General features: G+C 55.7%; 3 protein-coding genes across 3 annotated transcripts; 2 read left to right on the forward strand and 1 right to left on the reverse strand.

Annotated features, from left to right (window-relative positions):
- Positions 1-195: 195 nt before the first annotated feature.
- MONBRDRAFT_29896 (uncharacterized protein) lies at positions 196-1,316 on the reverse strand (the record flags this gene model as incomplete). Its single annotated transcript, XM_001750377.1, has 5 exons — positions 196-363; positions 451-594; positions 684-980; positions 1,064-1,140; positions 1,229-1,316. The coding sequence occupies 5 exons, from the start codon at positions 1,314-1,316 to the stop codon at positions 196-198; spliced, it is 774 nt and encodes a 257-aa protein (XP_001750429.1).
- A 2,124-nt stretch (positions 1,317-3,440) lies between these two features.
- Positions 3,441-9,800, forward strand: MONBRDRAFT_34543 (uncharacterized protein; the record flags this gene model as incomplete). Its single annotated transcript, XM_001750340.1, has 6 exons — positions 3,441-3,894; positions 4,135-5,007; positions 5,132-5,248; positions 5,354-5,776; positions 5,902-9,120; positions 9,199-9,800. The coding sequence occupies 6 exons, from the start codon at positions 3,441-3,443 to the stop codon at positions 9,798-9,800; spliced, it is 5,688 nt and encodes a 1,895-aa protein (XP_001750392.1).
- Positions 9,801-10,846: 1,046 nt separating this feature from the next.
- MONBRDRAFT_29898 (uncharacterized protein) lies at positions 10,847-11,971 on the forward strand (the record flags this gene model as incomplete). The annotated part of the gene is made up of 1 exon (XM_001750341.1): positions 10,847-11,971. One exon carries the CDS (start codon positions 10,847-10,849, stop codon positions 11,969-11,971), a length of 1,125 nt encoding a protein of 374 aa, XP_001750393.1.
- Between the last annotated feature and the right edge of the window lie 712 nt (positions 11,972-12,683).

Below are 12,683 nucleotides of genomic sequence, written 5' to 3' on the forward strand. Positions count from 1 at the left end.
TGGCACCCACCCCTGTCATGTCGGGTCGTGTGAGAGGGGGCTTTACTGGCAGCCGAGCAATCGCGATGAGACTTGAACCGACCTGTATCCCCGCAGACAAGCGTTTTCGCAACGGGAGGAATAATGTCGACCCCGAGCTTGTGCAGAACGGCCGTCTATTGAAATCAAAAGGCGTGGTGGGTCATACCGCTCAGATCAGTGGGTGGATGTGCAACAGACTGACGCGGCCTTGGGCTCTGGGTGCCTCAAGTCGGCTGGGAAAAGAGGCGCTGCAGCACAAACCTGCTCGGCAGTGATGGGGTGTTCCCACATTAGCGTGTTCATGGCCGGAGCCACCAGGACGGGTCGCTTGAGATCCCAAGCCTGTGAACCAAGATGACGCCAGTCAGAGGGCTCCGGCTTGGTTGCCATGAGCCTTACGCGCAGCAAAGGCAAACAAGGCGGACGTACGCGGTATATGCAGGTGACGAGGTTATCACACAAGCCATGGACGAGCTTGGCCATGGTATTTGCACTCAAGGGGGCAATGACAAGCACATCGGCCCATTTGCGCAGCTCAATGTGCATGACGGCGTCTCCGCGCTTTTGCCAAGTCTAACATCATGGCAAACGGCGTGTGTGAGCATGGGGGTGCAGTGGCTGGGCTTGGCAATACACAAGAAGAGGGTGGTTGTGCAACGCACCCATTCGTCCCGATCGGTGAGAACGGGCAGGCTCAGCTCGCGCTCGGCGCGGAGAAAATGCTCGGCGTGGGCGGTTGCAGCAAGTTTGAACGTGGCGCCGGGGACGGCACGCTGGCAGGCTTCGACCAGTGACTGGGCTTTGATAGCGGCGACGCTTCCAGTGAAGCCAATCAAGATGCGCGGTGGGCGCACGGGCGGGGCGGGTGGTGGAGATGGGGCCTTGTCCGGATCAGTCTCGGCCACCACGGCAACGGCCTTTGATGCTTGCTGAGCGGGTCCCGTATCGTGAACAGCCGCCTGGTAGCATCGGTTGATGGGGAAAAACAGCCACGTCATGATCATGAAGCGACGCAGCGATGGTAGGCGCGCCGGGCGCGTACGCTTGCCTGGGCTGAAGGATTTTTGGGCTGCTTGCTGGCTTCATCTGCCGCTCGCTTGGCCGCGGGCACGGCCTCTGCTATCGGCGCAACAACCGGAAAAGGATCCAAAGTGGCGTGCATGAGGCTCGTGCACCAGCGCTGGGGACGAGGTCAAGGATGTTGTACCGAGAGATTCTGGCAAAGGTTCAGCACTGGCGTCGGTGCGGGCGGAGCTGGCGCGCTTGCTGCGCGTGGCTCGTCCTGGCTCGGCCATGGTGGTCAACTATGGCTGACGCAGTCAGGACCGGTGCTTGAACAATTTGTCTTTGGAGGCTCGGAAACAACCGGGTGGATCTCTCGGATGCTCTGTTGGACCCTTCCTGTAAAAGACCCAGGGCACTTTCGTCGGCGCAGCCAATGCCTCTATGGTCAGGGCATGGGCGCAATTCGAGACCTGTTGTGTTGCAGCCAAAAAAAAGAAAAAAAATAGATGAGCTGAAGCCTGATGAGTCAACCCCCAGGGGATCGTCAAACGCATGCATGTCGCGAGGAGCCTGTGGCGATCCGCAACAGCAGTAACGGTGGCGACGGGGGACGACAGCACGGGCACGGGCACCACACACACCTGGCGGAGTCACCGACGGGATGGAAAAAGTATTGAAAGCTCACTGAATTCGCCATCTACAAGCAGATTAAATTATCATCACTGTATTCGCTTAACTTGGGATTTTGCTGACAAATCAGGTCGTTTTTGTCAGGGCCTGTCAACTGACGCGTGTGTTTCTTTTCAACTGTGACAAGTATCACGCTTTATTGACCCAAAGTGTGACTTATGTTACAGTATAAAGTGTGTGGCGCTTTGCGTTTGGGATACGCCCCCTTGAAATTTCATTTGTTACTTAAAGTGTGACCGTATATGCACTATTCAACCAATAAATGAAAAAATGGTTTAAAATTGTGTGACTGGGCTGGTTGGCTATGGACCGAGACGGCGACGCGCGGTCTTTTCAAGTGATGGGGCCATGCTGCGCGGGATACCAGCTCCAACGCTATGAAGTCTCGGCCATCTGCCAGCAAAGTTGATCTGAATAGCCGCTCCCCTTCTGAACGATTTGATCCACAACGCGAGGAGGCAACGAAAGAGCGGAATGAGACAAGGTCAAGAGCATCACAGCTGGAAGAGAGATGAAGAACCAGATGAGAGCAAAAGGCGAAGAGAGAGGGAGAGGGAGAGGGAGAGAGAGAGGGGGGGAGGCCAAGGCGTCAGCCCGCCAAGCCCCGGCCCTAAGTCAAGAGCAACACAGAGACAGCGACATCATCCTATAGGAGTTTGAGAAGTTTGAGGAGAGAGAGAGAGAGAGAGAGAGAGAGTGAGAGTGAGAGTGAGAGCTTGAGAGAGAGAGAGCTTGAGAGAACTCGTGTGTGGGAAGAAAAAGATGACGACGGTACGCAAGCTAAAACTCCCTCTCTCTTTCTCTGTCTCTGTCTCTCATGCTCTCTCTTCTCTTTCTCTCTCTTTATCTTTATCTTTTCGTCTGCTCGCTCTCTCTCTCTGTCTCTCTCTGTCTCTGTCTCTGTCTCTCTCTTTCTCTTTCTCTCTCTTTCTCTCTCTCTTTTTATTTTTTCCAGCGCGAGAGGTGAGCAGAGCTGTCGGGGCACAAGAACGGGGCGGAGGGAGGGATGTTTGAAGCCCTGGGCATCGACGGCGGTGAAAGGCGGGGGAGGTGATTGCATTCAGATTCAAGCTTGTGAGATAGAGACCGTCTCGGGGTCAGCGGCATCTTCGCCCGGCATGCGTTTGGCATTGGTTCCAAACCCGTCTCCCCCCCTTTTTTTTTTCTTTGCGGGGGACGGGGCGGAGGTTGTGACCGCTCGCTCGGTTGCTCTCTCGCTCTCTCTCTCGCTCTCTCTCTCGTCGTTCCTCTGTGCTGGGTCACCTCATCTCTTTTTTGAGCTGGTGTATCGCGAGCCTCGTGCCTTGCTCTCCCGCTATCATCGCTCAGGGACCCCGCCCTCTGCCTTTTTCTTTTTTTTTCTCCTTCCTCTCTTCTTTGGCTCACGCCACGCCCCCGTCTCGTGCTGCTCGCACCACAGGCCGGTCCTCATCGACGCTTTCTGCCCTCCTGCATTGTATCATTGGATCACAACTTGTTTTTGGTTCAAAGACCCTTTGGACCTGTGAATCCACGACTCGCCATCTTTTCTCTCCCGTCCTCTTCTGGGCGCACGCTTGGCATTGGGTCATGGCGGCTGTCCTGAACGACTAGTCCTCCGATTTTGTCGTTTCGCCCGTGCCCTCTTGTCTTGCGCGTTCTCGTGTCGCAAGCACCGCCCCCATCCCCCTCTACTTTCCCTCGCCTCGCCAAGCTCGTTGCCCTCTTTCTTTCCCCCGCGCGGGATGGTGCGGCTTCGATCCGTGCGGTCCGGGCTTGGGGCATCGGCCCTGAATCATGATGGCCCATCCCCGCCCCTCTTCCCCCTCCTTTTCTGCCTTTTGGCCTTGACCCCCCTGCAGCTGGCTGCCGGGCAGTTGTGCCAAACAGAGTCGGTGCCCTGGACCCTTTTGTTCACCCATGACCGCAGTGCTGGTGGTGTAAGCCTGGACGGCACCAACGTGGCTACCAAAGCAACAGCCCCCACGCTGTCCACCTCCTATGCGGCCGCCATCTACTCCCGCCTTGATGAACTGGCCCAGACCAACAACAGCCTCGTGAGCTGGGATGGCTACTACTATTTCCGTCTTCGCTGGCCTGAAATCTGCCAGCATCCCTTTTATCAGTGTGATGACAACGCCACCGACTACGTCATTTGGCGCCAAACCTCCAACCCCATGTTATCCGATCAAGTGACTGGTAGGCATATGGGCGCGTGTGTTGCTCCCAAAACCTTTTCTCCCCACAAACCGCGCATCACGCACACACCCTCTAGCTCACACTCTTTCATCCATTCATCTCCTGCCTATTCATCTCCTGTCTATTCATCTCGTGACTATCCATCTCGTCCATTCATTTATTCCATCCCATCCATCCATCCGATCCATCCATTCCATCCATCCATCTCATCCATTCGTCTCGGCCCTCCTTGATTCGCAGGCTACGAATGGTTGGCGGGATCTGCTTTTGAGAATGCTTTTAGCGGCCTCCTCCCTGGCAGCAACGCCATTTTGGATGCTCAAGACGGCTTCAACTACTGGTACTCGGTTGGCGTTTATTCTCTCCTCAACGACTTACTGATGGGGCCCATCCCCAACGGCGAGGCGTTTGGGCTTGCCACCACTCGCGTCGAACTTGCCATCAAAGTATATGCCAACGAAAACGCAACCTTTGAGACTGGCTTTGGCACCACCTGCGGCGCCGAATGGGCCACCTGCTCCCCGGCCACCGGCGCCTGCACGTGTCCCACCGCCTACATGACTGGCGATGGCGATGATCGCTGCTTCAACATTGATGAATGCGCCGCCATGACTTGCCATGAGAATGCTCACTGCGTCAATCATTGGTTCGGTGCCACCTGCCGCTGCCGTGACGGCTACACTGGCAATGGCTACGCTTGCCAGGCCAACGAGTGCTATCTTGGCACCCACAACTGTGATCAAAACGCCGACTGCGCGGACACTCCCACCGGCTTTACCTGCACCTGCCGTGAAGGCTGGACTGGCGACGGCACCTCTTGCGCCGACATTGATGAGTGTCGCACCATGACCGATGACTGCGATATCCGCGCCGCCTGCCACAACACCATTGGTGGTTACAACTGCACATGCCCAGAGGGTCTCTCCGGCGACGGCCACACTTGCATTAACGAACTGCTGTTTTGGTACGATGCCTCCACGGGTATCACCAATGGCACCGTCTTTGACCTCAGTGGCAACGACATTCATGCCAATGCCACCGACACCATTTGGGTTGATCACCCCCTCTTTGGCCCCCGCTTCTTCTTCAATGGCTCCAACACCTCCCTGGAAGGTTTGTGGCCTGGCACCTTCTAGCGAAAGCCCCTGGATGGTACTTGTCCCCTCCTCACCTCGGCCACCTCACTCTTCTTGGCTCTGCCCCTGCACGCCACCCCACTCGTCAAAACGAAATGTAGAACTCCTTCGAGTTGACCTCGACTTGAGCCCGGACAACTACCCTGATATTACCATGGAAATCTTTTTTCAGCCCATTGAACCTGATTGGCGTGGCTACATTATCGATAGCGATGACGGTGCGATCCTCATTCCTCCCCCTTGGCTCACCGCTCGTCACCAAACTTGCTGCCTTGTCACTCTTATGCGCGCGGGCCTCTTTTCTGCTCGTCCTGCTTGTTTAGGAGGCTACGATCGCAGCTTTGGCTTCTATGACGAGCGCTACATCAGCCTGGATGTGGATGAACCCTTTGTGATGGGGGCTGGTACCGGTTCTCCTTTCAACTCGGGACTCGGCACGCCTTGGCCCCGATGCTGGCACATTGCCTTTGCTGTCTTCTCTCAGGAAGAGGAGCATGGCTCTTTCCTCACCCTCAACGGCTTTCAGGGTTACGGCACCACGGCCTACAATAACAAAGGCAGCAGTCTACTGACCATCGGTGGTTCAGACCGCAACGGAGGCATGGTAGGCTACATCAAGGACGTCAAAATCTACAACCGCGCTCTGACCCGCGACGAAATTTGGCTCAAATATCAAGCCGCGCAAAGTGAACTCACCTGCGAGTGTCTTTCTGGTTATCGTGGCAACGAAACCACGGGCTGTGTCGGTTCGTGCAAGCTGTGCGCCTCGCCCCTTCCACATCAAGCAGCCTTTTGGCGCTCGCAAAGCCCGGCCCTTCAGTGTAGCTCACGTCCCGCCTCTTGTCCCGCCACTTTGTTCCATGCTTGATAGATGTGGATGAGTGTGCCCTGTCGGAGGACGATTGCAATCCTTTGGGTCGAGCCACTTGTACCAACACCCTTGGCAGTTACAACTGCACTTGTAACGCTGGTTTTATCGGTGACGGCCGCACTTGCAATCCCGAGGACGTGGCCTGCGCCGTCTCCGTCTGGGTTGACGACGGTGACTGCTCGGCTACTTGCGGTTACGGATGGCAACGCCAAATTCGCGAGGTCATCCGCCCGGCTCAAGGCAGTGGCGCCGCTTGCCCAGCTCTCACCCGCGACATTGCGTGCTATAGCACAGCCACGTGTACCCTCGACACAGATGGGACTCCTCAGACTTCTGACGTATATGATGTCTCCATTTTGGTTGACACCTCTGCACTTGATAGCTCGGCACTTCGCGTGCCGGAGGTGGCCACGGCTGTGTCGGGGCGAGGTACCATCGTCCTTCTCGCCGAACTGGCCGAGGATACCCAGACGGCGCTTGAATACGCCTTCATTCCGGCAGGCAGTGCCAACACGGCCGCCTTTGTCAGCGCTCTGCGCACCGAGCTTGCTGGCACTGGTACCGTCCTGGCCAGCAATTTGCGGGATTCGTGCTTTTGTCCTGGCGAGCAGGACGCACGGTCTGGTCTTGGCTACTTTGGCGCTCCTTGCGGCAACAGCACGCGCCGTGCCCCCACATGCGGTGCTGGCTCTAGTGCCATCATTAACCGCGTGTGCAGTGTGGACGCCATCTGGCTCGACGCCGTGCCCAGCAACTGCTCAAACAGTGTCTTGCAAGCCATCAACTCCGGCTTGACCCCGTCCAACGCGCGCACGCGCTTAGCGGCTGCAGCTACCAGTGCCGCTGCTAGCTCCGGTGTGCTCAGCGCCACCGATGTCGCCGAGGTGGGCCAGCTTCTCTCCACCGTGCTTCTTTACCATCTTGAGGAGCAGGTGCAGTTGACGTCGCAGGATATGGTTTACGTCGTCCGTGCCATCTCTGGCGTCTTGGGCACCGAGGCATCTCAAATCGCTGCGGGACTCAACGTCACCACAAATGGCGCCGACTTTTTCGAAGAGCTGGAAGCGTTCCTCCTTCTTTACATGGACGACACCATGCCTGTCAATTCGAGCCTGGCCATGCTGGAACCCAACTTTGCACTTCAGTTGGTTCATGCTCAGGAGGTGGGCGTCTTCAACGCAAGCTGGCCTCCATCCTCCACCAGCCTTACGGAATCTGTTGTCTGCGAGGGCGTCGGTGCCAACCAGTCGTGCTCTGTGATCGAATACAGCGCCGAGGAAGCCAACTTTGACCCCAACTTGTACATTAGCCTCCCAGAGGAGGGTCTGGTGCGCGGCATGGCGGCAGAGCATGGCCGTCTCAAGTTCATGATGAGCGCCTTTGCTTCTGCTGCTCCCATGCCGGGCACCGGCGGACTGGATCCCAGCTCACAGGTGCTCATGGCCACTATTGCCGGCCTGGCAAGTGGCGCGACCTTGAACAACAGTTTCCTCACCTACAGCGCCCTTCCCACCGCCGTCAACTACACCGAGTGTGGCTACTGGGCTCCCGGCGGTTGGTCCGTGGATGGCTGCTCCCTGGTTGAGTCTGGCACAGAGGCCGCTTCACTGGACGTTGCGGTGACCGAACCTTCTGTCATGCATTGCCAGTGCAACCACCTCACGCACTTTGCTATTGTGGAGCGTGAGCAGCCCCAAGCCGCTCGCACAGAGCCCAAGCTGGCAGATAGCATGCGTTCCAGCGCTGCTATCGCGGCGACCGGTCTGGCTGCCGTGCTCTGCTTGTTCCTTGTTCAATATCGTCGTTACTCTGTCTCGCGCGTGGCCGTCATGCACCTGGCCGTGGCCGTCCTGGCCTATTTGCTGCTCTTTGCCATTACCGTGGATCGTACGGACGAGGAGGCTTGCCGTGATTACGCCATTGGCATGCACACAACCCTTACCCTGGCCTTTGCATGGACTGTGGTGTTGGCATTGCTGCTCACGTATGGTCTGAAGTTGCGCATGTGGATCGTGATGGTTGTTGGCTACGGCGCTCCTGGGCTGGTCATGCTGGTGGTCCCCGTGACCTTGCACCGCTCTGCTTATGGCCGGAACCGCAACGACTATCTGGACAACTACAAGCATTGCTACATTGAAGACAGCGGCGACATTTTCTGGGGTTATGCGGCACCATTGCTGGCCTTTGGCTTTGCAGCCCTATGCTTCTTTTTGGTGGCAATGATGCGCGCGCTCTTCTTCTGGAAGCCGCAGCCATTTGTCGAGGGCCATGCGCGACCACGACGCTCCCATGCCATTTCCATGGCCTTTTTCAATATGCTGCTTCTGGCTTTCTTGGGTGCCATCGCTGGCACTTCGGTCTATGGACTGAACGGCCGTGACGATGATTTCTACCGTCCGCTCTTTTCGGCCTTTTGCCTCTTTTATGGACTGCTGTTCTTCCTTTTGTACGGCTTGCACGAGATTAAGCGTTGTGTGGTTGGCCCAAGCGACATGGAAGACCCCGACGCACCGCCGCCCCGAACCTCCTTGTCCAAGACGGAAGCAGGCACCGGGGGTCCTGACAGCGATCATCATGGTGAGGATGGGCACGGGAGTGCAAGCGACGGCAAGGAGGCCGCCCAGGGTGAGTTGCAGCCAAGCATCGAGGAAGGCAAGGGCGTACCCCCAGTACCGGTGCCCGGCCACTGGTTCAGTCGTCGCAACAGTGGCACGCTGCGCGTCTTCACCGAACTGCCGGCACCCAAGGTGCCCAAGCCAAAGAAGGAGAAGAAGGTCAAGAAGAAGAAGATTGAGCCCGAGTTTTTCAACTTGGATGATGTGGTGCAAGATCAACCAACTCTGGACGCCGTGGATCTGGACGACTTGGATGAGCCGGTGCAGCTGCAAGAGAGCCGCTTGGCTGATGAGCCCTCGAGTGCACCCGCCGCACCACTTGTGTCTTCTGCCCTGTTGATTGAGACAGACATTGACGCGACCATCATGAGCCAGCTCTCATCTCGCCGCGCATCGCTGTCGCTGGACGATGGCGACGTGCCAATTGTAAATGCGCCCGACCCTGTCTGGCTTGACCGGTTCAACTTTTTGCCCGAGCGCCAGGCTGTGGTGCAGGTGCTGCAGGAGGCGCTCGTGAATTACGGTGCTGAGCTGGAAGAGCTTGAAGCCCTGGAGGCCGATGGCCTACTTGATGGCTCGTCTTTAGCGGGTAGTCACTATCAAGGTGATGGCCTGTCTCGTCAGGCATCGTCTCGTCAAAGCCACTCCGATGTAGCTGTTGGGGTACCGTTTGCCAACGCAGCGCGGGGTAATCGTAACGCGCGCGATTCAAACGCTTCCATCATGGACTTTGACTCCGACTACTATGGTGCCCCCTTGGACATGCCCGACTCGCGCCGCGTGAGTGGCGAGGTCTCCAGCCCTGTGGTGAACGAGTATTTGGAGACGGAGGCCGTAACCATGTCTCGCCGAGCAACGCATCGCTCAAGCAGTCCTTTCGAGGATTCAACTCTGATGGAAACCAATGATGCCGTTCGTCATGGTGAGGACGATGCTGGCGAGGAAGACAATACGGCGCCTGCGGCCGTCGAGGAGGACATGGCCTTGTACGTGCCCTACGATCAAAATGCTTCTCGCTCGTCGCGCGTCAAAGCCCAAGGTACCGAAGACCGGGACGCCGGTGTCTCTGAGCCCGCTTCAGACGTAAATGACGACATGGCTCTGTATGTGCCCGTTGAACGAGGTCAGCCCTCGGCGGAAAGCATCAATTTGCCAACGCCCTTGGCAGATCGTGGGAGCTCCACTCCTCTGCAACACACGGCTGTAGATGAAGACATGGCTTCAGAGAATGGCCTGGAATCTCTTCCGTCCGACTTGGATGTGCATGATGCGCAGGACGAGTAGTCGGTGTGGCGTTTTGTGGCGCCGTCTGACCAGTGGGTCTTTTTTCTGGGTTTCCTGACTTTTTCATTTGGCTCAACTTTTGGCTTTGGGCAGGGCACAAACTCTCCCATCTGCTCCACATGTTCATATTTGCGTGGGGTGGTTGTGGTAGTAGGAGTGTTTTTGAGTGTTTGTTTGGATATGGAGGCATGGGCTGTTTGTTTGTTTGTTTTCTGCATTGGGCCATTCGTCCTGGTCTCCTTTGGGTCACCACGCATGAAGAGAAGGCTCATTGATGCACAGCGCACCAGAATGCAGCCTTGCAAGTGCAGCCTGCAAGCCCGACGTTGTGCCGTGTCGTTTGCTTGTAGACTTATCCCGTTCATTTTATCTTTCTTTTTGACTTCATCTTGGGAGGAGACTACTCATATGTGTGTATCAATCAAGTTCCTCTTGAGGTGTCGTTCTACTCCTCCTCATGGTTTCCAGCGCGGTGGGCATCACTGTTGCTTCAGTACATTCGACACTTTGCTTGTGAAACGCTAGAGCCAACGCTTTATTGCAGAGGCATTATAGAGCGAGCTCGGATGGCTTTTAAATTGACCATTGCCTTCAAAGCGATCACCAACGTTTCATTGACGCCCGACTTGTTGCAAATGCAGCGTTTGTCCCCAAACGTACAACGACGTGAACGTGGTGGCTGTTTTGTCGGACTCGCCAAAAACAAGACTCAACGAATGCCATAATTTGCTTGTAACAACAAATTTTTATTTGTTTGAGTCGAGATTGTGCAGGCTGCCCAGGTGATTGCAAATGGAACGATCCTCTTGATCTTGCTTGCAGGCATGACCTTGAGCGGAGTCAATTGCTTCTTGACATCATCTCTTTACACTTTGATCCACCATTTTGCCTTACGTTGCAAGCATGAAGACGCTTTGTTTGCGAGAAGTCGCCTGCTTGTATAGCGGCAGGCCACACGGTACAAGTGACCCGGCTTTTGGGAAGGACGTCATTTTCTTTTCGACATTGATTCCGTTTAAGTTTAAATCATCGGTGCCAGCGACAACATGCAAACGCAAGCCAAGTCTCCGAGGGGACCCCGGGTTCCCAGATCGCGCAAGGTGCGAGTGACGGTGCTTGAGGCGCAGGAAAAATCAAAGTACTTCGCTGGCAACGAGTACTTTTGCGCCAAACTATTCGTGACGTCGAGCGCTACATCAAATCCAGATCCGGGCAGCGAGTTGCTCCAGCCCAACATGGTGGTCATGGCCGACATGTACCTGAAGAAGTACGGATCATACAGTTTGGAAATTCCAATCGAGGAAATTAAAGATCGACTCGTCAACAGGCCGCCAAGCCCCGTACTTCTACATTGCGGAACGATCATCCTTGATTCCGACTGCAAGAATATGTTTGTGATGAGGAACGGACCAGAGTCCTTCATCAAGCTCAAGTATAGGCTTGCGTTACTGGAGCCAGAGGGCTCGGAGCGTATCCACACAATTCTGCAGGCCACGGGCGAGAAGGAGACTTGCATGTGGAGCAACGAGGATCTGACGAATGTAATCAAGTGGAACAGAAGCAAACTCAAGCCCCGCAAATCTCTCAGCGTTCCAGGCGATGACGTCTTGAAGGCAACCAAGGGCATCGTTCAGAAAGCTGCGCAGGATGAGCTGGAGCGGCGCATGCGTGGCGAGCGACCCCATGACTACGATGGCTCCCCTATCTGGTGTGTGCCTGGAGGAATGCCAGATCAGCACCATCAGGGCCGATGTGAGGGCGCACTGCGAGCCGCTCGTCGCGAACTGCGAGAAGAAGCTCTTCAAGGAGACGGAGACATGGACGAGCTTTTGACGCAGTCCCACTTGAACTTCACTTTTGACATGGTCACCCCGGATGGAGGGACGTCACGGTCCAAGTTTTTCGTGTTCCACGTCAAGAATGCAGATGGCAGGCATCAACTGATTCCAAAAGGCAAGGAATTCCAACAAGTGGCATGGGATAGCTTTGGCAATATTGCTTCAGGCTTGACCCCGATGGGCAAGTACAGTGCATTTCTACGCTTTGCCACTGCCGATGAGTGGCGTAACGCGTTGGATGAGATCCAGGCAACGTTTGCTCCGAAAGCTGCTCGACAAACGTTGGACGTCGATGGCCTTGCAGTTGGGCTGCAAGAACTGACGACGAGCTAGCCCCCGTCTGTCGAGGTCTTCAATCCATCCTCGCCAGTATGAGTGTCACTTGTCCCCTTCCTATTTCTGTTCATAAGAATAACCGACCTTTCTTTTAGCCATTCTATTGCCTGATCTTCCACGTGCAGTCGACAGCAACTCCTGCCGGGGGTCAAGTGTCAATGCGATCGATGATGAGCTCCCAATTGACGTTTGTTGCACATCTCTTGCCCTCTCTTGACCGATACACCCACCTTTAGTGTGATGAGCTCCCAATTGACGTTTGTTGCACATCTCTTGCCTTCTCTTGACCGATACACCCACCTTCAGTGAAACTCTCATAACTTTGCTTGCTGTCCACCCATCGGGCTCGGATTTCAACAGAAGATCCAGAAGACCACCGAGCTTCAAGCGTCCTTCTCAGCCCTCGAGCACCTCAGAACAAGCCTTGAACCGCCCCCCCATAGCTCCGTTTGACGATGATCCAGGTTTGAGTTGAACACAAAAGCACACGTGCCATAAGTGACTATTATTAGATGATGCTATTTTTCGGAGATTTGGGGACAGGATGTCGGACTCGCACACACACACACACACACACACACACACACACACACACACACACACACACACACACACACACACACACACACACACACACACACACACACACACACACACACACACACTGTGCTTGCAAAGCGTTTAGAGCACACACACACACACACACACT

This window comes from Monosiga brevicollis, genomic scaffold, assembly GCF_000002865.3.
Source record: "Monosiga brevicollis MX1 MONBRscaffold_40 genomic scaffold, whole genome shotgun sequence".
NCBI lineage: Eukaryota > Choanoflagellata > Craspedida > Salpingoecidae > Monosiga > Monosiga brevicollis.